The sequence below is a fragment of the Bubalus kerabau genome, chromosome 2 (assembly GCF_029407905.1).
Source record: "Bubalus kerabau isolate K-KA32 ecotype Philippines breed swamp buffalo chromosome 2, PCC_UOA_SB_1v2, whole genome shotgun sequence".
NCBI classification, from domain to species: Eukaryota; Metazoa; Chordata; class Mammalia; order Artiodactyla; family Bovidae; genus Bubalus; species Bubalus kerabau.
This window is the reverse complement of record NC_073625.1, coordinates 29,796,054-29,821,009: the sequence shown is the minus strand read 5'-3', so window position 1 is coordinate 29,821,009 and position 24,956 is coordinate 29,796,054. Positions and strand designations below refer to the sequence as shown.

Here is a 24,956-nt window from a genome sequence, read left to right as displayed (position 1 = left end):
ATATTGTCACCCTGCTTATTTAACTTAGATGCAGAGTACATCATGAGAAATGCTGGACTGGAGGAAGCACAAGCTGGAATCAAGATTGCTGGGAGAAATATCAATAACCTCAGATATGCAGATGACACCACCCTTATGCAGAAAATGAAGAAGAACTAAAGAGCCTCTTGATGAAAGTGAAAGAGGAGAGTGAAAAATTTGGCTTAAAGCTCAACATTCAGAAAACTAAGATCATGGGATCTGGTCCCATCACTTCATGGCAAATAGATGGGGAAACAGTGGCTGACTTTATTTTTTGGGCTACAAGATCACTACAGATGATGACTGCAGCCATGAAATTCAAAGATGCTTACTCCTTGGAAGGAAAGTTATGACCAACCTAGATAGCATATTCAAAAGCAGAGACATTACTTTGCCAACAAAGGTCCGTCTAGTCAAGGCTGTGGTTTTTCCAGGAGTCATGTATGGATGTGAGAGTTGGACTATAAAGAAAGCTGAGTGCTGAAGAATTTATGTGTTGGAGAAGACTCTTGAGAGTCCCTTGGACTGCAAGGAGATCCAGCCAGTCCAAGGAGATCAGTCCTGGGTGTTCATTGAAAGGACTGATGTTGAAGCTGAAACTCCAATACTTTGACCACCTTATGCAAAGAGCTGACTCGTTGGAAAAGACCCTGATGCTGGGACAGATTGAGGGCAGGAGAAGGGGGCAACAGAGGATGAGATGGTTGGATGGCATCATCGACTCAATGGACATGAGTTTGAGTGGACTCGGGAGTTGGTGATAGACAGGGAGGCCTGGCGTGCTGCGGTTCATGGGATTGCAAAGAGTCGGACACAACTGAGCAACTGAACTGAACTTACAGAGAGAAAACTAATTTCTACCAATTTTGAATTGATGAAATCCAAATATAATAACAGAATAAAGTTTCTCTAATACAGACCTACCATTGAAAAGAAAGGGATTCTTTTTCTGGGGAGAAACGTTTGACTTAATTGGGACTCCAAGTCAGTGCTCCTTATCATCAGATCGATTGCCCATGTTCATCTGTACAAACCATTCTTAACTTGCAGACCAAATAAACACAGGCAGCAGGCTGAATTTGGTCTGCAGACCATAGTTTACAGTTTCTTATTGTAGACTCTCTACAACTAATGCCAGTCTCTGCTTGTGGTCTAACCCAATCATCCATGATGAGTAAATAATTTGAAATCATAATTGCTACATAAACAACAATTGGAGGGCTACAATCTGGAAAGGAAGATGAAATAGTTCAATCTATAAATAGGCTTTTGGAAGCTGACAAAGTGCTTATTCTATCTGATCCATTTGTGGCTGAAATCAAGAAAACGGTAGGAAGAAGTGATCAGGCCACACAAACTAACCACCTACACACAGAGATCAAGCCATGGATCATCATGGCAACAGACAATTACTCTATCAGGTTCTTTCTGCTTCTTATCAAATAAGAAGTGGACATGCATATTTGTATTCATTCCCACCCCCTCCGTGCAAAGAAGGGATTAAAATTTGGCACATAAAACGTCAGAGGGTCCCTTCCTGCTGCCCCTCCCTTGACCCGGCTGGCTGGTTGGTGCACGGGTGTGAGTCCGCAGCCCACTGAGGCCAACGAGTAGAGACAGTGCTCTATGGGGCTTATTGTGTTGGTTTCACAACAAAATGGATCCTATTCTACCTACCAAGGCAACCATTAATGGCGTAAATGAGGAATTTCACTGATGATCGTGCATTGACATAAAATCAAGTAGAATAGGTCACTAAGCATCAATTTTGGAACAAAAAAAATAATTCAGCATTCAACCCAGAGAGTGGGGAAGCACGGCAGGAGGGCTGAGCGCTGTTATGGTGTCTGCATCTGGCAGCATTGCTGGCGTGGCTGAGTCAGAAGTCTGGGCAAAATGCAAAGCTGTTTAGGAATTCTTTGTACTATTTTCATTCTTTTTTGTTTGTTTGTTTTTTCGCCTGTGCCATGTGGCATACAGGATCCCTGACCAGGGATCAAACCCATGCCTCCTGCACTGACAGCGTGGATATCTGTCACTGGTTAAGAATCACTGGACCACCAGGGAAGTCCCTGTTTAGGCATTCTTGAGCTTGGGCTTTGACAGAGTTGCTGGGGCATCTCAACAGATTCTGCAGAGGAGCACAGATGATAAAATTCAGTGAGACAAGGAAGTCCAGATTTTGATGCAGGTGGTTTATAAAATCCCAGGTTTATATATTTAGAGTGCCGATCATTTGGCAGATTCTCTTGCAGAAAGTTCACCAACAGCATCCTGCATTTGATCAGATTCACCTGGTTAAATTACCCATAAATGTTCTCACAAAACCAGGGACTAGAAGAATAATACAGGGCGTATTCTTCCTACAATGGAAACATACTTTTGTGGAAAGCTAATACATGGTGGAAACTACCCAGTGGAAAAGAGGGGATCAGGGTGGGTGTTAGGGTGAAGCTACATAAGACAACATTGATAACTAAATTGCCAACAGAGGAACGTCCGTGTTTCTGAGTATGTGAGTGATAGATATGGAAGAGGGCTGAAGCACATAGAGCCAGAAAGGACTCCAGTTTATTAGAAAGGATCCAAGTGGGAGAGCTAGCTGCTTACTATCTGTTGAGATGAAGGAATGACACCCAATGGCAACACATAATTTGAGATTCATTGAGCGCTTGTGAGTATTAAGTTTGCCATGCCAATGGTGATAAAGCTTTTTGGGGCAAGGATGTTGAACTGAAGATTGTTGAATTTGTAAAGTGCTTACAACTTCTTATAATTAACTCCTCCTTAGAAAAATAGCTATTTTTGAGGCAGAAACATTTTAAAATGTGTTGTTTTAGCCGAAGAACAATCTTTAGCCAAAGGGTATTTAGCAAAGGAGCTTTGGTGATGGTTTTAAAAAATATTTCTTATCTGAGCTGATCCAAATGCATCTTTTCTCCATTTGTGTGTCAAGAGAACAGAGAGCAAATGCATGTTATCTGAGTTTATCTAACCAGTTGGAATAAAGTACACAATTCATGAAAGGATAAATGTCAAGAAGAAAAGCTGAAGTATATGTCCAAGCAAAATTTATTAGATGTCTATTCAAGAAAAACACAATGACCTTTGCTTGTAAGAATTTGAAGTCAATTACCTAAAAGCTTGGTATGAATATTTTTCCTTTTAAAATCAGATACAGAGAGTAGAAACATTAATTTTTCTTAAGTATGACAGGCAACAGATATTGAAGTCTTCTCTCATAAATGGCATCAAAGGTAATTATTCATTTATCAGCAAAGCCGCATGCAGTTGACCTAATTTCAAACCCAAAGCCTTTAAAATATAAAGCTGGCTGTGAACTTGACAGTAATCAAGGTAGGCTACTCAAAGATGTTTCTTTACCTTCTTCCTAGTGAAATTCCTCTATAATCAGTATTTATATACATTTTAGTTTGGCTGCTAAAATCTTATATTCATAAACTTTTGCATAAGTGCTATCTTACAGAATCGCACTGTCGAGTCATAATAATGATTTGTGGGAGATGTAAAGGATGCTCTGTTGAAGGTGTTTTAGCTTAGTTTAAATGAAGGATAAAGACCAAATTAGGAAATTCCCCTGTCTTCTCAACAACTAAATAGTCTGTACAAAAAAAAGAGCAAATGTATGTACAAAATTCTAGAGTCTACGTACATTGTGAAAAGATCAATCACTGTCCACAGAAGAAATGCTGTAAAAAGTTTTATCTATAAGGTGCTGAAGATCCAAATATGAATAGTTCTTATGCAAAGTCATAAGAAATACAAAGCTAGTTCTCAGGGTATGCGTAATTCAGGCACTGTTAACCATGTTAAATCTTTCAGGTCCCAATATCGTCTCGTAGGTTTCTACTTCAGGGCAGAAAATATAACCTGAATGATTTAGCATTGTCTCTAAAAAGTGCCTAATGTATTCCGAGGAAGTAGTTTACACACACCAGGAAAAATCAGGCTCAACATATTCCTGTCCTCAAATGTAGCCAGGATTCTGAGTTCCAGAGAAGAAAAATAATTATCATAGTAAAAATAATTGTATTGATCATAATCCTTACTAAAACCAGCCTTAATACTTGTGATGCTTCCAAAGTACTCTATTTCTATAAAATAATGTGTGAGATTCTTCTACATTTCCATAAAACGTACAACATAGCATATGGATTGTCTGTTTTCATACAATCTCAGATGTGTATGTGTACACACAGTGAAATCTTACCTATGAATATTGCTTACACATACTTTCAAGTGTCTATGTTAGAATAATTCATTGCCCCTGTCACTAACACTGCTTTTATTTAACTTTTATCAGATAAATAAAACACTAAGAGCTCATTGTTCATTATGCTGATTATTACATTTTAATATAAAATAGCAATGCAACTTTACAACACAATAGTTATTTTTTTTTTTGTAGTCTAGCTAAACCTCTTATATGCTCATGATGATTACCAAAGGCTCTTATTCATTTATTGTTTGCACTTCTAAAAAGTACAAAAAGAAAACCTGCAGGAAAAGACTCCTACTGGAAACTCACATTCAATTCAACACAATCACACTCATTCGAATGAACTTTCCTACTCTTACTTTGGATTTTGTAATCACTGTGCATGTTACAACAGGTAAGTGCAGGCAAACAATAGTTGAAGTACAGTTGTCATATCGTGTAAACCAGGACACTAGGCAAACTCGTGAAAGGAAAATATACTGCCAAGCTAAGAAGGTGAAAATGCGAACCACAGCAAATAGTAAGAAACAATCTTCTGGTTGCCTGAAGGGAGAGCAGCTTCCAAAGTGGACCGGGGAGCCTCCTTGAGACACTTATTTGTTTGCCTCAACTGCTCAACCCTTATTAAGCATAGGGTTTTCTTTCTGATGCCACACATCCACTTTTCCAAGTTTAGAGCAGAAAGCAGGAATATGCGCTTTCACACGGAGGCTAATCCGCCCATCTCCCCAAGGCGTGGCAGTTCAGTTGCTGGTGGTCTGGTGGCAGGTGGAGATGGTGACGGTGGGTGACTTCTGTTGGAAATGGAAGGCATTACAGCAGGAGCCCTGAGGGATCTCTCAGGCAAGGTTATGCAGATGTGCTGCTGAAATGCGGCATAAATAACCAGGAGAGTGATTCACAGCCTCTTGACATAGTTTCCGGGAAAAGTACCAAAGAATTTGGTTCTTCTAGAGGTTCCTGAAAATAGAAATGATAAAGGAAATGGGTGGGGGGTGGGTAATAACCGTGAGATACCAGTTCATCAATTCAAGTGGGCTTGAAAACTCACTAAGAGAGCAAGCCCTCAGAGTTTGGAGAAGAGAGACTCATTGAAGGGATGGGATGACAGAGTCGGCAGTCTAATCTCTACTGCCCGATGCCTTCAACACTTCTTAAGCTTAAAGGCTTCACTCCCATCAGTTCAGTTGAGTTCAGTTCAGTTGCTCAGTCGTGTCTGACTCTCTGCGATCCCACGGACTGCAGCACGCCAGGCTTCCCTGTCCATCACCAACTCCTGGAGAGCTTGCTCAAACTCATGTCCATCAAGTCAGTGATGCCATCCAACTGCTCCCATCACACCAGGCTAAAGAGAAAAGCTCAGCCTCTTGGTCTGAGGGGAGAGAGGATCTCGCTGAGGAGGTGGGTTTTTAAGAACAAGGATACTTGAGTATGATGGGGCTCCATCACTGAGGCTGCTAGACAGGAGTGAGGAGCGGAAGAGGAAATGCATGTGGGTACAATCTTCTTAATAAAGATGGGGCTGGCCGTGGGATAGGATGGACTGGAAAAGGCCCACACCAAGGCTTGGTTCTGTGAGCAGGAGGTCTGTCATGGCTCCTTAGCACAGTGTAACACAAAAGCTTTATCAGGGATGCCATCACCACCCAGGTTTGTTATTTCATAGAAGATCGTGCTGAATGCCACAGCATTCATTTACAAATAGCCCTGCCAGGGTCCTTCATAAAATGTAGAAAATTTGAACAACTTACCAAATCACTAAAGAAAAAAAGGCAGACCACCATTAGCGGGTGAGGGTTCTATCATCGGCGAAGTTTCTAATATGAGAAGTAAAACCAAATGCATAAAGGACCATCAGGATGATCGCCTTTGGATTCAAATATCATAATTCCTTTGAAGCTTTTTGGAAGAGCAAGTGTACCAAACTCTTCCTTAGGTTTTCCAGCTCACATAGAGTGAACACAGTCTCTGTACTTCCCTTTCTCATTTACCCTCTAGAGCTTACTGTCCTGGTTTGATGACTGATCTTCTTTATCCCTGTGCAGGTAAGCCATTTTACTCTTCTCAGTGGGGAATTAATATAAACAGAGGCAGAGGCTTGTGGCTGCTAATGTGGTCTTGGCTTCTTTATTTCCCCACAGCTGGCCTGTCTACAGAAAGCCTTCATACCTCCATCAGCTGTATCCTTCATCTTCCTACATCTGTTTCCTTTTTATCTCTTTCCTCTGTGACTTAGTGTATGATACTCTTGTCTACAAAAAATTTCTCAGAAAACCTCTAGTTTTCTTTCAAGATGGTAAGAATGGGGTTGTTTTTTATGTGGTAAAAATGGAACTTCTCTCTACTTGGACCACATATTGAAGCTAAGGTGGATCAGTGGATTCTTAAGAAAAGCTATGACAAGCCTAGATAATGTATTCAAAAGGAGAGACCTCACTTTGCCAACAGAGGTTCCTCTAGTCAAAGTTAAGGTTTTTCCAGTAGACATGAGAGTTGGATCATAAAGAAGGCTGAGTGCCTAAGAATCGATGCTTTTGAACTGTGATGCTAGAGAAGTCTCCTGAGAATCCCTTGGACAGCAAGGAGATCAAACCAGTCAATCCTAAAGGAAATCAACCCCGAGTCTTCATCGGAAGGACTGATGCTGAAGCTGAAGCTCCAATACTTTGGCCACCTGATGTGAAGAGCCGACTCATTGGAAAAGACCCTGATGCTGGGAGGGATTGAGGGCAGGAGGAGAAGGGGGCAACAGAGGATGAGATGGCTGGATGGCATCACCAACTCAATGACATGAGTTTGAGCAAGCTCTGGGAGATACTGAAGGACAGGGAAGCCTGGCGTGCCGTAGTCCACGGGGTCGCAAAGAGTTGGGACACAACCAAGTGACTGAACAACAATGAAGGGCACCTTCCAGCAGACCTAGTCAAGCATGAGTTGTTCATTTCATCTGTTTTCTCAGATTAGATCCTCACTGCTGATGACCAGCATTCTGTGCTGAATAGAATATTCATGTTTCTCATCTAGGGGACAGCTCATTGTTGTTCTCAGATCTCAGCCTTTACTGATTGGTGCTATTTAGAGAAATTTTCTTCTTTCAGTTGACTTGGAAATAAAACCAGCAGGAAACCACATATACCTGAAGCAGTAATACTAAATTCTATTCAAAGTGCAGTTGCCCTAGGATTACATAATGCATATGGATGTGTGAAAGATAAAGGCATTATGAAATCAAAGAAAGCTTGACTATCATATCCAACTATGCACGGGAGCAAATATAAGCAAATTATAAAATGGCCAAATGCCTGAAAGGAAATGTACACATACCAACAAACCATCCATCATCACATTTTTCCATCACATCAATGACATCACTTTCTCTGAGCTCCAGCTCATCTTCATTCCTAGGAGTATAGTTATACAGAGCCTGAAACCTTAAACAAGACAAATGCACATGTTAAAAAATTTTTTTGCACTTCTATGAAACTACCGAAAGAATATAATATTTATTTTACCTCGAACCTATCCTTAACATATTAATTAGGTAGTATAAGTCTTTGGTAAGGTTGTAAAGTAAGTAGAGGTAGTTAAGCTTTCATAAGAATTAGACCACTCTAACAGCATTTCAGAACTCACAATGAGGAAAATTTATGGAAGATTCTAATATTTATGAGTTGTATTAAAACATTTTAACATTTATAAATTCAACCTGCACTTCAGTTGTACAGTCATAGATAGCTATCATTTGGACATTAAATAATAATACAGAATAATAAGAGAAGTGGTATGTGTACTTTTCAGCTATATAAAGTAAGAAGGAATTATGGTTTTAACTAGCCATATTCAGAAGCAAGGAACTGCAACTTGCAAGTGGAATTTTCAAATGATTCTAAATTGAGATGTACAAAATGTCTCAGATAAAGCTTTTATATTGCTATGTGGAAATTACTATAAAAGAGAAGTTTATTTTTTTTTCCTGGGAGGAAGTCTTTAAAATAGTTTAATTTCGTAGTTTGCATCAGTGTAAGTGGTGATCTCAAGCAGTAGATTTAGAGACATAAGTTCTTTTTTAAAAGGTCCTGGAAAAATTGTGCTTAATGTAAAAACTCTCTCTTGAAATAATTGTATGTAAAAGTATTACTGAATGAATGCTGCCACTTTTCTTTCTTTCTTTGAATTCTTTGAAAGCATATATTTTGGTGGCATCAATCAGTAATAAACTCAGAGAATTTGGGGTAATAAAATAGCATGCATATTAATATGGACTGGCATTTTGGAAGGACACTGATTCTAACAGTTTAGAGGGTCAGGAAGTATTTGATATGCAGTTAACATGAAAATGACATATTACTACTAAAATATTACCAGTATTGTGAGGGGGATTTTTTTTTTTTTTAAGTTAATGAATTTGTTTCTGCTGTTCTTCTTAACAGTTAATGTAATTTTGGAAAAGTAGGAAATAAGAACCACATTTCAGGACACTTTGGATTTTTTCAAGCCAACTTTAAAAGGTTGATAATATTGGATATTGCTCAGGAACAAGAATGATTTGTTTTGATTACTTCATTCAGTCAAGAGAATAATCCTTTGGTAGAACAAAACTATTCCTTCACCTGAACTCAAATGTCATGTGACAAATCAGAGACGGGCTGCATTGGCTTCTCTAAACTTTTCAGATTGGGGGAGGAGGGAGTCTGGATAAAGCTGGCCTGGGGGAGGGTGTACTGGGGAAAGACCTGGTAAGATGATGTGTCTAACAGCCTCACCTAGAAAACATTATCTTCTCTGGCCTGAGAGCAAAGCCTGAAATTCCAATGTTAGAGATTTCTTCCCCTGTTAACATTGTTTTCTCTGGGTAAACCTTTTTAGCCACTTGGGGTTTCGAAGTCTTCTACAGAGAAAGGATTCTGGTTGTGGGGAAGGGCTAAGAAAGATAGCCTAAATCCTAGAGCAGTGGCAAAATAGGGAGGTCTTGAGTACCAACATTCCTTGATTTGGATGTTTGCATGGGGCCAGCCCTGGTTGGAGGAGTCGGGTTATTTTGTTGTTTGATTTGAAGATGCTCAGGTGAAGGAATGGTATCTTTTGTCCATCCCTGGGGGAAGTTAGTTTCACCACCGTTCCTTTTCTGGTCTCACATTTGAGGGAGATAGGCATTCCTGGGCTGCTAAGTCAATGGATATACATTGCATCTCTCACTTTGGGAAACACTGGATCTCTTCAGGCTTCAGCCTTGACCCAGGCCCATCTCCAACCACTCCCAGAAATAAGCCTATTTAAGGCCATAAATCCCAGCTGCTTGAAGAATCTCAAGGTCCCAAGAGTGAAAAAAAAAAAAAGAATTGGCACGAACTCCTACTTCACTTTAACATGATGAAAACCAGTGTGCTTGTCAAAGTTTACTTACCATTCTGGTTTAATTAGACCACACAAAAAAAAAAAAAAAAAAAAAGGAAGTTTCATGGAAACATAAACAAACCTTTCAGAAATACTCCTGCCTCTGTTGGCTTTCAAAATCAGTGTTGCACGACAGGAAATGCAGTCAAATTACAATTAAAAAAAAAAAAAATGCTGTTTTGAAGAATGTGTTGGTGAGATGAATGATGGTGGTGGGGTGCGGATGCCTCAGAAAGAAATTTGTCTTTAAAACAGGAAATGCTCAGCCAATCATGAAACTCTGTCTATAACTTGCAGCTTTTTCTGTAACATATTTTACCATACTTCTGAATTGGAGTGACATGATAACATTTTGTTCCTATTTTCAATCAAAACCTATTTCTTAAATGAAAGAGATTAAGTGATACCCTGCAGTCCATGGGGTCACAAACAGTCGGACACGACTGAAAGACTGAACAACAACAAGCTATACTTGGCACTGTAATCAAATAGAAACTTAATAAAGGATTTTTATAACGTTCAAAGCGGGACATTGAAAATGTGCCCTCTCCCACCTGTGAGCTCATAAACACATGCGAGTATTAACTCCGTATGACATGAAACAGAGTAATATCACCTATATCCTAATTCATAAATTGATTAAAAGCTTCTCATATAATGCATTGATGATGCGGTGCAGTAAACCTAATCAGTCTTGGATTTATTCTCTGTGATTCATCTCATAGTCAGTTGTGTAAAAAAGAACACAAAGTCAACCTTTAGACTTAAAAGGATTATATTTAAACTTTTTTTTTCTCCAACTAAATGAAATTTTAAATGATTTGTTCCTCCAAACCTTTTCTTTTCATTAACAAAAATTTCTTTCTAGCGGTACCCAGTGAGAGCTAGTTTGGGGTTAGAGATGATTTCTGAGGCCTGTGCTTTTAGCTAAGCACCAGGTATGTGAGCAGTGAGGAGGGACCAATAGCTGGGAGATCGCCAGGCCCTGCTGGATTGCTCTGCTCCAGCCTGGCGTGCTGAAGTCCATGGGGTCTCAAAGAGTCGGACTGAGCGACTGAACCGAACTGAACTGAGGGGAGTTGAGCTTGGCCAGCCAGCAGGGGGTGCATTATGTGTCCTCAGGTCAGCCCGACAAGGTTTAGCCCTGCCCTGTAACCGCGCCTTTCCTGGGGCTCGCTCCTGACTCAGAAAGGCAACAGCCAACAGGAAGTGGATAACCTCTGACTGTCTTCCTAGGGCAAAATGGAACAGAAAGACAACCTTAAAGACAGTATGTGACACCTTCAGGGTTGGTTTGACTTAGTATCAGTAAGTGGGGATTTGAAAGAAAGGGTGAAAAGGCATTTATTTTTCTGGTCCTCTGGGTAGTAAACATGACGTAACTGAATAACAGTGCATGTTTTAAGACTGCCATTTCCAACATTCTGGAACTTCGGAATTGTGTCACTAACTTATCACTGTAGGTCTACTTTGACCTTCTCTTGCTTTTCACATATGTATAAAAACAATGTTAGAACATTTTCAGTGTCTTTAACGCTGCAGTTACTAGAATCTACATGCTGAGTAGAACAGGGAGAGAGACAGGTTCATAAATCTTAGGAATCACTACAGCATTGGAAGGTTTTTCTAGTGCATAAATCAATCTTTGCAAAATCATGGATTTTTTTCCAAAAGTAGCTTCTGTTCTCTGTTGTGAAAGATGGAAGTTATTGCAATTACTCTTAATCAGGGAGGTCTTATCTCATGTTAGTTACTCTGGTCTCTTTCATGTGCAAAGTTGTACCATCCTCGCTTATGGTACATCAATGGTCTGTTTTGTGGGTCAAGGTTAGTCTCAAATTTAGAAGATAAGAAGAATACTTACGGTTCCCCCCCACCTTGAATGTTTTCATGAGTAAACACAGGACGCTGTGGCTGAAATGAAATGATTTTCAATGTAATCAATGCTTAAACTGGTACTAATTAAAAGATAATTTGGATAATGGCATGGCACTTTTCTTGACATTTAATATTTCCTGTTGTAAAAAACCAAGAGGAAGAAAAGAAAAACCAAATAAAGGGTTTCTACAGGATTCATAATTAAAATATTTTGAAGGGTGCTTTAAATTAAGTCAAAATAACCAAAGTTCAAATGTTTGAAACATATCTGCAATCTCGTCTGCTCAAGCTTTAAGGAAGACTCAGGGCTCAGTCCCATTGATTTTTCAAAGGCCAGGAACATGGCAAGAACATAGACACCAAATAACTAGACTGGGGAGTTTGGACATCTTCATTCAACCTTATTCTTCAGCATTTTTTCAAACAAGCAAAAAATAAACCACATGTAGTCTTAACAGCAAAGTATCCACATTCATTCTAATATACTTTTCCTTCACAGACAACATTTTCACATACAGTACAGAGGAACATGTCAAGAGGCAGACATGCCATGCTACATTTGAATTAACACTCTCTGTTCTCAATGTGGAGGAAACACATGCATTTTTAAAAACAGAAAACAGAGAGTTTTAAATTGCATGTAACAAACAATATCCAGGTAACATGTAACATTTTACCTGAGAAGAGAAATATTGGTAGAAATTCCCAGTGCACTGAACTCTCAAAAGAGTTTCCTTTCTTTTTAAACTAAGCATCAAGACCAGTATCTGTAATAGATACTTATAATATTGGAAATGACAAGCCTTTGAATCCATATATCCACATAAATACTTCAATGAATGAAAGTTAACACGTTTCTTGAACATGTAAACTCAATGTCATTTATACCAACTGTCTAAATGTTACCTTTTAGAAGGGGAAAAAAGCATCACAGTTCATTCACAACACACTTCAAAACCATTCTCTTATAAATGATGGCAACGTGGTAAAAATGAAATAAATCAGAATCTGAATGACAAATTGCATGGCAATTATCAAAGTAATTCCTTATTGATGATTAGATTTTAGATCCATGACATTAGACGTCAGGGTCAGTTCCTGGATCCCGGAGTTATAAATGGATAACTGAGAGACTGGGAATTCCCCCCTGCAAACTGTCCATCGAAACCCCTCTGGTTCAAGAATGGAGGGTGACTCTGGGGTTTCTTTCAGTCTACGAGTCTATAACCTGCTCCCTTCCTGCATTCTTTATCCATTCCCTTCCCATCCAAGCTGTCTGTCTAGCATAGAAGACTAGATGCTTGTTACTATACTACTAAAACTTCAAGCTTTCAATTAATAGTAATTGGAACCTACTATTTACCAGCAATATTCTTAGAAATTTCACTCAACAGTCTATGCATGGAATATATAAGTGTAAGATTAAAGAGTGGATAAAAATTGTTGGACACATGTATGGCTTAAGAGTATAATACTTAGACTGTACATAAATATAAAATAACTAACAATGTATTTATTATTAAAATTATAAAATATATTATTTAAAGATTGATTAAGACTAAATCAATTTAAATAAATGAAGAGGTAAAGTTAAGTCATTCTTAAGCCTACATTTCTTCAAGTTTTCATTCAATCATATATATATGATATATTACATATATATCTTATATAATTTTATGCAGAAATAAGATTTGTATTTATCAGTTGCTATTTATGTTTTGTAATAATTTCCAGTCTCCTTTTCTCAGTCTTGTTTTTCATTTTAAATCACTGCAGAATAATGTTCCCTCACATATGTATATATATCTTTTTTGATTGTCTTAGTCATCTCTCTCTTTTGCTTTTGAAATTACGATTGATCTTGCCTTTTTCACTATCATAAATATCAAAGCTATAAACATTTTTATACAAAGAGATATTTTCTTCTTTTGAGCTATTCTTTAGAACACATTTCCAGGAGTAAGATTTCAGGCCAAAGATTATGCATTCAAGCCACATGATGTTGAAAATGCTGGTGTTAGTTACTCAAGAATACTACATTTAAAAAATGCAACTTAAAAACATCTAAAATGCCATATTTCAAATCTCATACCAAGATAGCTACTAATTCTCTCACACACAAAAAAATCACAGTGCCATTTACAGTGTATAACAAAGTTATAATTAGGAAAATAGGACATGTTCTTGCTTTAAGAGAAAATGTTTTGTAAAATATATTTCATTGTGCTCTAAAAATGGCATGCCTATTTTCACACTTTTAAACCATTCTAATATTTTTGAGTTGAGTAAAAGTTTCACTTCTACATCATGGCATCAGTGCTTGGTAAAACTGGTTGGTCTAATTTCATTGCTGCCTCTGTTAAAATGTGAATACAACTTTAAAATCAGATTGTTGATATTAAAAAAATTTACCTATTATAACCCATATAGCACTTTTCTAGTGTTGTCATTATAGTTCTACTAGTTTAATTTCTTTAATTCAACTCATCTCCTAAATCATTTAAATGAACCATCTCTTTGCTAATTATGAAAGTCAGGCTTTTACCAGAATCATGTGGCTACCTTAATTCCAGAGGCCTCTGTGTCTTAATAATTCATGTTCCTGGGTGTGTCAGCCAGTAACGTCCTTGTTTTTTAACCAATCTCTCTCAATACTTCCTTCATATCCTTTAAAGGACCCACCCCTACTTTTTTTTTTCCCTGAGTCACTGGTTTTCTATACTGTTCACATACTCAGGCCAGGATTTATCACCGCTTTTATTAGCAGAGAAGTTTTGTATCTATTATAATAGAGAGTTTTAGAACTTTTCTGAGGTTACCTTTGATAGGACTCATCTCCATGTGAATGTGGACACCTGGGAACCAGTTTGGAGGAAAGATGACCAGTTACACCAACTGAAATAATTTATTTTAGAAGTATTTGGTCAACAGAGGAGTGAGCAGTATAGATACTCGTGAGGGCACGCTGTGTCTTTCTGGCATTGGCAGTGACTGACTGTGTGACCTTGGATATGCACCTCAGTTTCCTTATTGCTGAAATCAAGGAGTCAGACATGATGATGGTTTAGGTCATGTCCCCCTGCTGCTGCTGCTGCTAAGTCGCTTCAGTTGTGTCCGACTCTGTGCGACCCCATAGACAGCAGCCCACCAGGCTCCCCTGTCCCTGGGATTCTCCAGGCAAGAACACTGGAGGGGGTTGCCATTTCCTTCTCCAATGCATGAAAGTGAAAAGTGAAAGGGAAGTCGCTCAGTCGTGTCCGACTCCTAGCGACCCCATGGACTGCAGCCTACCAGGCTCCTCCGTCCATGGGATTTGCCAGGCAAGAGTACTGGAGTGGGGTGCCATTGCCTTCTCCCATGTCCCCCTTAGGGAATCCATAAAGGAATCCACATTTCCACAGATGTCTCTCCCTTGTTACCCATTCAGTTGTCAGAGAGCTGTGACAACTGGTGTTGGTTAATTTCCAAGTGTCTCCGTCACATAAAAGCAATTAATTTTAAAACAATAATTAAACTTCATTTTTCAGATCAGTAAACCAAAGCCCAAAGAAAATTTCTTAATACCACAAACAGGTAAGAAGAAGAAACTGAATTATAATTTTGACTCTGTATTGGATTAAAGGATTCCCTGGTGGCTCAGACAGTAAAGCATCTGCTCACAATGCGGAAGACCCGGGTTCTATCCCTGGGTTGGGAAGAGCCCCTGGAGAAGGAAATGGCCACCAACTCCAGTACTCTTGCCTAGAAAATTCTATGGATGGAGGAGCCTGGTGGGCTACAGTCCATGGGGTTGCAAAGAGTTGGACACGACTGAGTGACTTCACTTCACTTCACATATTGGATTAAAGATGACTATGGTGGAATAGATAGTGTGGGCTTATTAAAGTCACATCTTAATTTCTTCCTTTAGGCAAGTGTTTATGTTCTGTGTGGATACTCAACTGAACTGTTGTGGGAGGCTGTCTTTTGCTTTTCCCTCTCCTGATGTTGCACCTGGACACAAAGCTTGAGGCAAAGACCTGTGTTTGCACTCTATTGCCACCTAATGGTGAGTAATGGCAGCAACATGTTAAAAAGTGTTAATGCCTTTGGACAGCTCTTGCCAAGTTCCTTCAGCCTGGAGTCATTTTGAAAGGCTATTTTAAAGACCACAGAGCGATGTGGAATAGATATTCATCTGTGTTTCTGACCTGTCTCAGATTTTAAATTCTGAGAAAGGATCAGTCTTTAGCCACCAGTATTTTCGGTCTGTGTTCATTTGTATTTTCACTATCTGCTCAGGCATTTCTATTACTCATAACTTCTTAGTGGTTTTGTGATAAATATAGAACCAGATACATTAGTGACATTCAAGGCTTCCCTGGTGGCTCAGTAGGTAAAGAGTCCGCCTGCAATGCAGGAGACCTGGGTTGGATCCCTGGGTCGGAAGATCCCCTGGAGAAGGAAATAGCAACCCACTCCAGTATTCTTGCCTGGAGAATTCCATGGACAGAGGAGCCTGGTGGGCTACAGTCCATGGGGTCACAAAGAGTCAGACATGACTAAGTGACTTTCACTTCACAATGAGTCTAAGAGCACAATAAAAATTGGAAAATTCAATGAAACATGATATTTTTGTAGAATCCTAAATATTAGCTTTTCCCTTGACAATGTAGCAATCTTTTTTTTCCTCTCCTAGTGTAGCTATTTTTTAGTGATGTCAAAAGCAGATACAAGAGCGACAGGTTTTAAACACATGCTAATTTCAAAGCCAGAACCAACCACAAACCACTGCTCATAAGAAAGCTGGTTTGAAATATCCTAGAATCTCTGGTATCAGTAAAATATATACTTTTCTAGTTCAGATAATAAGTCTATCCTAAAATTAGATAATTCTTACATAAATATTGACCATTACTTTAAATACTAATGTGGAAAAATCTTGGAAATAGCTATAAGCAGTTCTAGAGTTCTTCCCTGCCCCCCGCCCCCCCCAGAAAATGTTAGATGTGGTACTTTCCAAGCAGAATTAGATGAAATTCTTTTAATAACAGTACCATGTTTATGTTTATAAATGTATTTTTCTTTCTTACATTATACAATTGTTTTAATATTTAAATTATTTTTAAATTGCAAAACACAACTTTTCATAAATCTAAAGAATATAGAATATTTGTCTTTCATACAAACATATATAATAGAACATATAAGCACATAATGTAAAAATCTGGCAAAGAAAAAACTTAAGGTGACCCAAAGCATACCATCTCACTGACCCAAGGAGGTTTATGGATGGGCCATATTAATTTTGGAAAATGCTTTCTTTTTGTTTTGGCTCTGGAAAGCCCTTCCATGAGACTTTTTTCCTAGTCAACATTCCTCATTTTCTATGGCAACAACAAATCTCTGCCTCAGAAGCAAAATCAGGTCTTATTATGCAAAGCAAAAAGCACAAAAATGGCCTAAACACAGAGAAGTATCTACATTTCTAAAAAACAGAAAAGGAAATCTTTGCCATCAAGCCCTTAAAAGCCTGAAGAACCACAACTTCATCATGTGATGAAACGTGGGATTGAACCAGCATCCATTAAAATAGAAATGGGAAAGGACTGACTTATGCAGAGATGAAAATTCTCAAACTCCTCCACTGTCATTCTCAGAACTGATGGCACCAGTTAGAATCAATTTATTTTCAAGGGCTGTTGATGCTACAGATCTAAGTAGTCAAAGGGAATGTAATCTGACCTTTAAGTTCATTCAAAGCTCTCAAGAGGCTGGGAGACCCTGGAACCCAGAGAAGTAGTGTTGGCTTGAAAGGGTCATGGAGCGAATGCAGCACATGCCAGCAGAGCAGGAAGATATTTTACAACAAGGATCGTGGATTAAAGGAAATCCAAATAAACTGAACAACCCAGAAGCAAACATGCCCTGAAGGGTGTAAGTTCAGTATGTGATTGGCAGCAGCTTTATTCTTTGCACTAAAAATAGTGATGGGAGAGCAGTGATTTACACGAGATAGGGGGATGGAAGACAACATGTACCACGCCCTTTTGTGTACAGAGGAGAATTAGGACATGTCTTTTTGGCTTTTGGAAGGCTTGCACACACGCATAAAAGAGAAGCACGCTGCCCACAGACGCAGGATAGGATTTCTGTGTTGATCTGACTTCATAGCTGTTCATCAATAGATCATCTCCTTTCAAGGGTACGTCCAGTCCTACTTCCCTGGCAAAGTACAGCAATGACAACTAAGGAAGAGCCAGCCCGCCGAGGGCGGAGGGGTGGCCGGGAGCCTGGCTCAAGGCGGGGCGTTCTGACCCTACCCTGTGGGAACCGCCGAGCCCTCTGACAGGGGAGCTGGGGGTCCTCCTGGACATCACTGGGCTACGCGGAGGCTTACCCAGGACAAATACCTCGCTTTTAAAATCAGCCTGGAAAAGCCATAAGAAGTTGATTAGTTCTCATCTTCATTATCCAGCCTTCAGAGGAGCTTTCCGGTTTCTTTTTTGTTCCCCCCATGCACACACAGCATGCCAAACTCCCGAATAACAGAGCCGGAAGGTTAACAGTCTGCAGACAGCTCGCCTGGTGGCCCAGAGTTTTCACTGCACAAGCATCAGTTGCTGCTTTAATAAGGAACTCACGGGCAGAGCAGAGCGACATTTATGGAGGGAAACTGGTATAGGGAAAATGTCTGAATGCAATATTGCATGGCATGCAATATGCACCTGCAAGAAGTTTATGTCTATTGAAATGCTTAACGATTGGTTTCAAGAGATTCTCAGATCTGACCTCTTTTCTTTGTGTGTGTTTGAATAGATCCAAGGTAAGATCCAGGGACATTTCACTTAATATCCATCAGATTTCATAGATGGTGTCAATCATTTATCAAAGGCAAATTTTCTAGTAAGACACATATGAAGAAAATATGGCTTTTCTGGAGGAAGTGGTGAAATATAATTAAATTCAGAATACTGTTCTAACTCCCAACACCTTGTGACTGTTTTGATGGTCCTTCAAAGTAACATTTTTTAATACAACAGTGAAAAAGCTAACCTTTCTTGTGTGCCTGTCTGATTTTCTGTCCATTCATGGACTGAACCTAGCAGTGTATTGTCTAGTATTTGATTTGGCTTATGGGAACCTTGGGCTTCCCTGTTGGCTCAGATGGTAAAGAATCTGCCCAGAGTGCAGGAGACCAGGGTTTGATCCGTGGCTTGGAAAGATCCCCTGGAGATCTTCTCTGGAGAAGGGAATGGCAACCCACTCAAGTATTCTTTCCTGGAGAATACCACAGACAGAGGAGCCTGAAGGGCTGCAGTCCATGGGGTCACAAAGAGTTGGACACGACTGAGTGATTAACACTGTACTGTATTATGGGCACTTTAGCAGGACTAAAGGACTTTTAAATAAAAGCATGTGCTTTTCTCAAATTTCATAATAGTTAGTAATGATTGACCTCCTATCCTCAGTCTCTGGGGATGAAATGCATCAGACGCTTTTCATTATGTCTTGGGGCAGAGAATGCTTCACATTATCCAGTATCCATTCTCTTCTTTGTCATCCCAGTAATGGAATCCTGAATGTCAGGTAGGCACACGGCCATTCTGAATAAAGTCTATTTTCCAGCCTTCCTTGTATCTATATGTGCTCATGTGATAAGTTCTGACAGATGGGATATGTTTACTAGCAAATGTCCTTCAAGAAAGAAGGCATAAGCTCCCTCCTCTTTTCTCCTTCCTGCTAGTTTGAGGAAGGGACTGTTGGAGCTGCTGCAGCCAGTTTGGACCACCAACTGGAAGGTTTTCATTGAGCATGGTGATTTGCTCCTGATGAATATAGAGCAACCTACCAATCCTGGATGCCCTACATTTATACATAAGAAATATATACTTCTACCTAATTATTTTGAGTTTATGGCACTGCAGCTGCCCCAATCTTGACTAATACGAGGTTTCTATAAACATCAAGAGTCATAGAAAAAAAAAAGTAGCATCGGAATGATGTGGATAAACAGCAGGAAAGATCATTTGAACATATTAGGAAGAATTGGGGCTTAATTTCATGTTGGAAACTGTGTTCAAGGGGATTACCTTCTGCTGGGATGGCTTTAAGGTGAGGAGACTTCCTTATGGTACCGTAATAACTGAGTTTCTTGGGGAAAAAAAAAAAAAAAAAAACAACAAACGAGTCTTTCTATCTCTTTACAAAGCACTTCCACTGCAGTTTGAATCCATGGGATACATGGATTTTTACAAAAGAGTTTTACATAGAATTGGAAGTTCAACTTACATCAAAGCTGAGGATTATAATAATTCTTTTCTGTGAAAAAACATTATTTTCAAAAAAGATGCTCTAAGACTAGAAAAAATGTTGGATTCTGATTTATGTATCAAATTCATAATTTATATGTACATTTCAGTCTTCTGTAATCTATAAAGTGGTGACAACTTTTAAAAATGATTTTGCATTGCATGTGACAGACTTTTATTATCTCAGAAAATACTTTAGAAGAATAAAACTGCATTAAATTAATATGGGTTAGGTAAAACAGTGGTTGATGAGTATTGATAAAAATGTTATAATGATTTCATGCATACTATACTATGCCTGCTGCTGCTGCTGCTAAGTCGCTTCAGTCGTGTCCGACTCTGTGCGACCCCATAGACGGCAGCCCACCAGGCTCCCCCGTCCCTGGGATTCTCCAGGCAAGAACACTGGAGTGGGTTGCCATTGCCTTCTCCACTATACTATGGTTCCTAAAACATTATTGCCATTTTATTTTCTCTTCTTTGTAATGAGCATAATTTTTAACATTCTTGAAACAAGAGAACTAGGAAGCCTTCTTAAAGGATTCACATCAATTTTGACTGTGTCAGATGTGGATTACACCATAATAATGGCCTAAAATTTGTAGTTGATTCAATTTGTATCTACACTTATAAGCATAAATTCAGTTGACTTGTATTCTTTCTATGAATAAAAAAATTGACCTATAAGAGTCTAAAAAAACTCAATAGGGGATTAAAATTAACATTTGCTCTCAAATAAAAGGAGAAAAATAACTATTTTTCTGGAATTAATTATTTAAGTATTCTTTGAAAACATAGTTACTATGAATATCTCCATGGTCTCATATCATTTTATGAACTGAGACATAAAGAATGTATGAGATGAGCTTGGTTCTTGCAGGAGAATAAACCTGTTTAAATTCTGGTTTTGTCCTTGACACTACAACGGTGAGTGTTCCATCTCTCTAAATTAGAGAACTCCGATTCTCAAGTTACTTGCCCACTTATTGGCTAACCAATTGGCTGAAGAACAGGTAGGGAAAGGCAAGGAATAAATATTTTGGCTCTAAAAGAAAACCACACACATATACCCAGAGAAGGCAAATTCTTAGTCTTAGACCTTATCTAAAGAATTATTATTATTTAAAAAATGTCCTAATTATTTCCTGCCAGCTAAGATAAAACCTCAAAGGGCAAAGAACAATTAGTCTTTAAAATATATTACATTCCCCCCGCCCCAAAAAGATTCCTTTTCTAAGTAAGATAAAATTCACATAGATGGACTATTTTGGTGGATAGATTTGGTGATTGGGGTTTGGAAGATTGCATAAATGGCATTTCTTAGGTGTTGGTGCTTTCTATTAATAGTTCAAAAACATGAGCCTACCAGAGCCTTCGTTTTGTTTCATTTTTTACTTATCTGGAGAGGCTCTCATTCCAAGTGGAGAAGATTGCATGCGAGGATGAGTCATTATCTGAAGTCCTTTTGTGTAAAGGAAAAGGTTTTGAGGATTGTTCTGAGCGCAGAAGTAAAACTTTTCTGTGATGGATTGATTTCATGCTGTGGTTCTCATTAAATGTCTTTCCAAGGTCAGTCATTAATTGTGTTAAAAATCTTTTATCACGGTATCCTAAGAGGGAGTTAAACACCAGCAGAGCCGCCCGACGGCCTGCAAGTCTCAGAGCTGGATGCTTTGTTAACTGCTACAAAAGAAGCCTCCTTCCCACGTCCTCATTAGTTTCCTGCAATTTTGTGGAAGAGCAAGGCTCAAGACAGTCAGTGTCAAGATCATCCAACCCTCAGGCTCTGCTGAACCTGCTGATTAGTTGGGGAACTCGGGAGGCAACGAGCCCACTAAGATGTGATGGAAGATGACAGGCACATAGCTGATGCCTTTAAATGGGATGGTTCTCCTGCTGATCCTCAACTTAAAAAAAGAAAAAGTCTAATGATCACCTTTTATTACTATACAAAGTTTAGCTTGTTTTTCTCCTCACTCTTATGTATAGTTGCTGTGCAAATGTATCTTTCAAATTTTCAGACAGAGGCCATGCTAATGATGTTAAAAGTTAGCAACCAATGTTGAATGACTTTTTAAATCTTGTAAGACGACATGAATCTAAAGACATACATTTAATTAATGAAGTTCATTGAAAGACATGCAATAAACCACACTCAAGATGCAGTTACCTTTAATTGTGGTGAACTTATCTCCTGTTGGTAAGAGTATTTAGGGAGGAGCGGAGATGAGTAGGGCTGGGTAGGCTGAGAGAGTGTGGGGACCAGGTCAGAGACAGTGGCCAAGGAGGAATGAAAGGGAGGGGAGGAAAGCAGACAGCTGGAAAAAGATGTAGACATTCGATGTCCCGAAGAGAATGAAGATGGCTTAAATATTGAGGAAAGACAAGATGTGATTATGCTTGTGTCCAGAATGAGGAGGTTACATGCTTTTTAGAGAATACCACCCCCCCCCCCCACCAACACACACCTAAATATATTTAAAGTTACTACATACCCTGGGTGTGTGACATTTATGACCACTTCTTGCTTTGAAAGCACTAACTTCTGAATTTGATTCAAAATTCCCAGTGGGTTTGATCAGTTTCATTTTTCTGATACGAGGGGCTGGAGATCAGAATTCCCATAGTCTACAGTTTTATAAGGTATTTGTGAGGTGGGGCCTTCTAACCATGAAGGGAAAAAAGTGTAAAACCCTGCAATGACTGTCTGTAACTTGCTTGTGAAGTAGATCGCAATTTATGAAGAGTAGGTTTGTTACAAAGCTAGGCAAGTTAGGACCTCTGTGCCTGTGTGTGCTTGTTGGGAACTGGCTGTAAAACTCGGCACCCCCTTCCTGAGCACCACACCAGTGGAGCTGCCTGCAGCCTGCAGCAGCAGTTCCTGGAACCAAGCCACATATCTAATCACATCTTAAAACTGTTTAAATTGAAGGGAAAATAAGTTATTTAAGTAGTGACTTAAAAATATTTTTGATTTACTGCAATGAATGACCTCTATTACTAAAAAGTGTGTTTATTTTATACAAATGCAGGCATGGCTGGGTTCTTTGGCCAGTTGACATTTTCTCACCTGGTTGGGGAACTGCCAAGACTCGGGGTTTTGTGGCTGTCCAGTGACCTAATGGACACTTAACATCGTTTAATCCCAAGAATACCCCATATAGACCAAATACCTCTATATTTGTTATTGGTAAGGTCTTAATAGGAAATTATGAGGTTTTAAAAATGATTTTCATGATGTAAAAATGTTTCAATAAATGAAATGCACAAGAAAAAAATTGTCATTTTAAAAGATTTCTAAATAGAGGAGCTATGGGAGAAAGTGACTTGCTTAGCAGCAGAATATGACTCATTGATTTGGTTCATAATTTTAATATTCGCCAGTAGTCACATTTGCTTTTCTAATTCACAGATTAAATATTTGGGATATCAAGTTTCATTTTTGTCTTTTTTAGAAGAGAGAAGCTTACAAGAAGCTTAAAGATTTAGAGCATTTCCCTCTTTATTGATGAAAATCATTGCCCAAGGCTCTTTGTTGGTAAGGTGAATATGCAGGACCCAATTCTTAAGTAGTTACCAACTTAAAAAATTACGTCTTCACAGAGAATTGAAAGGGAACTGGCATGTATATGTATATTTTTCTTTTATTTCTTTCTCTTTTTTTCCTTCCTTCTTTTTCAGACTGCTGTTATATCAAAGAAATGGTATTTAGTTTTTGCACTCTGGAGGTGAACTAATCTCTCTCTGTGTGTATCAATTTCCTCATCTGTAGAGTGGGTATGATAATAATATTACCCACCCTATGGAGTTTTGAAAAGTAAAGATGTACTGTTCTTAGAAAACTATTTGAAACTCAGTAAGACCTCAAATATTAACTACTATTATTAATATTAAAATTAGAAAGACTTTATAAAAATGTTTAAATATGGATTTATAGTAATAAATAACAGAATAACAATACATATATACATCATCTTATTAAAATTTGATGTGTTTTTCATCCATCCTTCCACCTTGCCCTTATACTGCATGGTGCTGTGTTTATTGCGTGAAAACCTTCTAAGACAATGTCAGAATTGATGTTTATTAATATGATTAACTGTCCTAGCTAATTGTAGTAAGGCTGGTTAGTTCTTCAGGAATTAGGCAACATTAAAATACCTCATCACTGGTTTTTGCTGCATTGCTGTCTTCCTTAGGGGCCCTAGGGCCTGTGAGGGTGGCTACCGGATATCTTGGGCAGTCAGCTTGTCTCTCCTCACCCTCCTCTTCAATGTGCAGGTATGACATCACCTCTGTGCCATCACGGCCACAGCACAGGGCATCTGGATCTTGAGATTCCAGCCCTCTTCGGGTGCCTGCCCTGACCCCCTCATAGACTTCCTCATCTTCCTCTCCAATGACAGGGAGGGTATGGGGCAAGGGACCCAGGCCAGGGTGTGCGGAGGTCACAAACTTATCACCTAGGACCTCCAGTACCTTCTCTGGGCCTGCAGAGCCCTCTCTCATTTTGGTCACATCTGCAGACTTGTTCGGACGTGTCTTTCTAGAATCCGGGAGCATCGTGGCCTCAGGAAGCCGGGCCGCAGCTGAGGTCGTAGCCGAGCTGAGCAAAGGCAGCTGAAAGGAGCGCGCTTTGGCAGGTGTGGGTGCTCGCGGCCACGGGGGGAGAGCGGAGGGGTCCTCCTTAATCTCAAGGCTGATCTCCTCTGGGGTATCTGGTTTGGCAGGGTCAGCTGGTAAAGCTAAAGCACCAAGCTTCTCTAATTCATCCAAGAACTTGTCCAGAAAATGAGGCGGCGTTGGAGCTGAAGGATTTGCCAGTGCACCTTTGGCTGGCAGGGACAGCCACCCCAGGGTGGTTCCCTGGAGAGTGTCGCTATCTGGGTCACGTGAAGCTTTGTGCAAGAGGGGGGGGCCTGGTTCACTGGAAGCCAGCTTAGAGATGAGCAGGGATTATGACGTTACAGAAAACATGAAAGTGAAAATAATGCATCAAAACACAGAGACAGAAATGCAGAAAGATGTGGTGAATATAAAAAATACCTTATGCTATGGTGTAGATTGGCTGATAGCTTTTGAATTTAAATACATAAAATCCTTAACATATTAATTAAAGATTGATCTGAACT

General features: G+C 39.2%; 1 protein-coding gene across 35 annotated transcripts in view; it reads right to left on the bottom strand.

The window, feature by feature from the left end:
- Positions 1-3,057: 3,057 nt before the first annotated feature.
- The window catches only part of SORBS2 (sorbin and SH3 domain containing 2), a 212,118-nt gene continuing 190,219 nt past the window's right edge, over positions 3,058-24,956 (bottom strand). For 14 of the 35 annotated variants that reach the window (XM_055567349.1, XM_055567359.1, XM_055567344.1 and 11 more), the window contains 5 exons: positions 23,986-24,762; positions 21,995-22,189; positions 11,520-11,569; positions 7,586-7,692; positions 5,083-5,221 (listed from right to left, as the gene is read on the bottom strand). In XM_055567349.1, coding sequence (XP_055423324.1) covers positions 5,160-5,221; positions 7,586-7,692; positions 11,520-11,569; positions 21,995-22,189; positions 23,986-24,762 — 1,191 coding nt within the window. In that variant the 3' untranslated portion in view covers positions 5,083-5,159. Of the gene's footprint in view, positions 5,222-7,585; positions 7,693-11,519; positions 11,570-21,994; positions 22,190-23,985; positions 24,763-24,956 lie in introns of all 35 variants that reach the window. The other 21 variants (XM_055567361.1, XM_055567362.1, XM_055567363.1 and 18 more) reach the window with 13 other exon arrangements.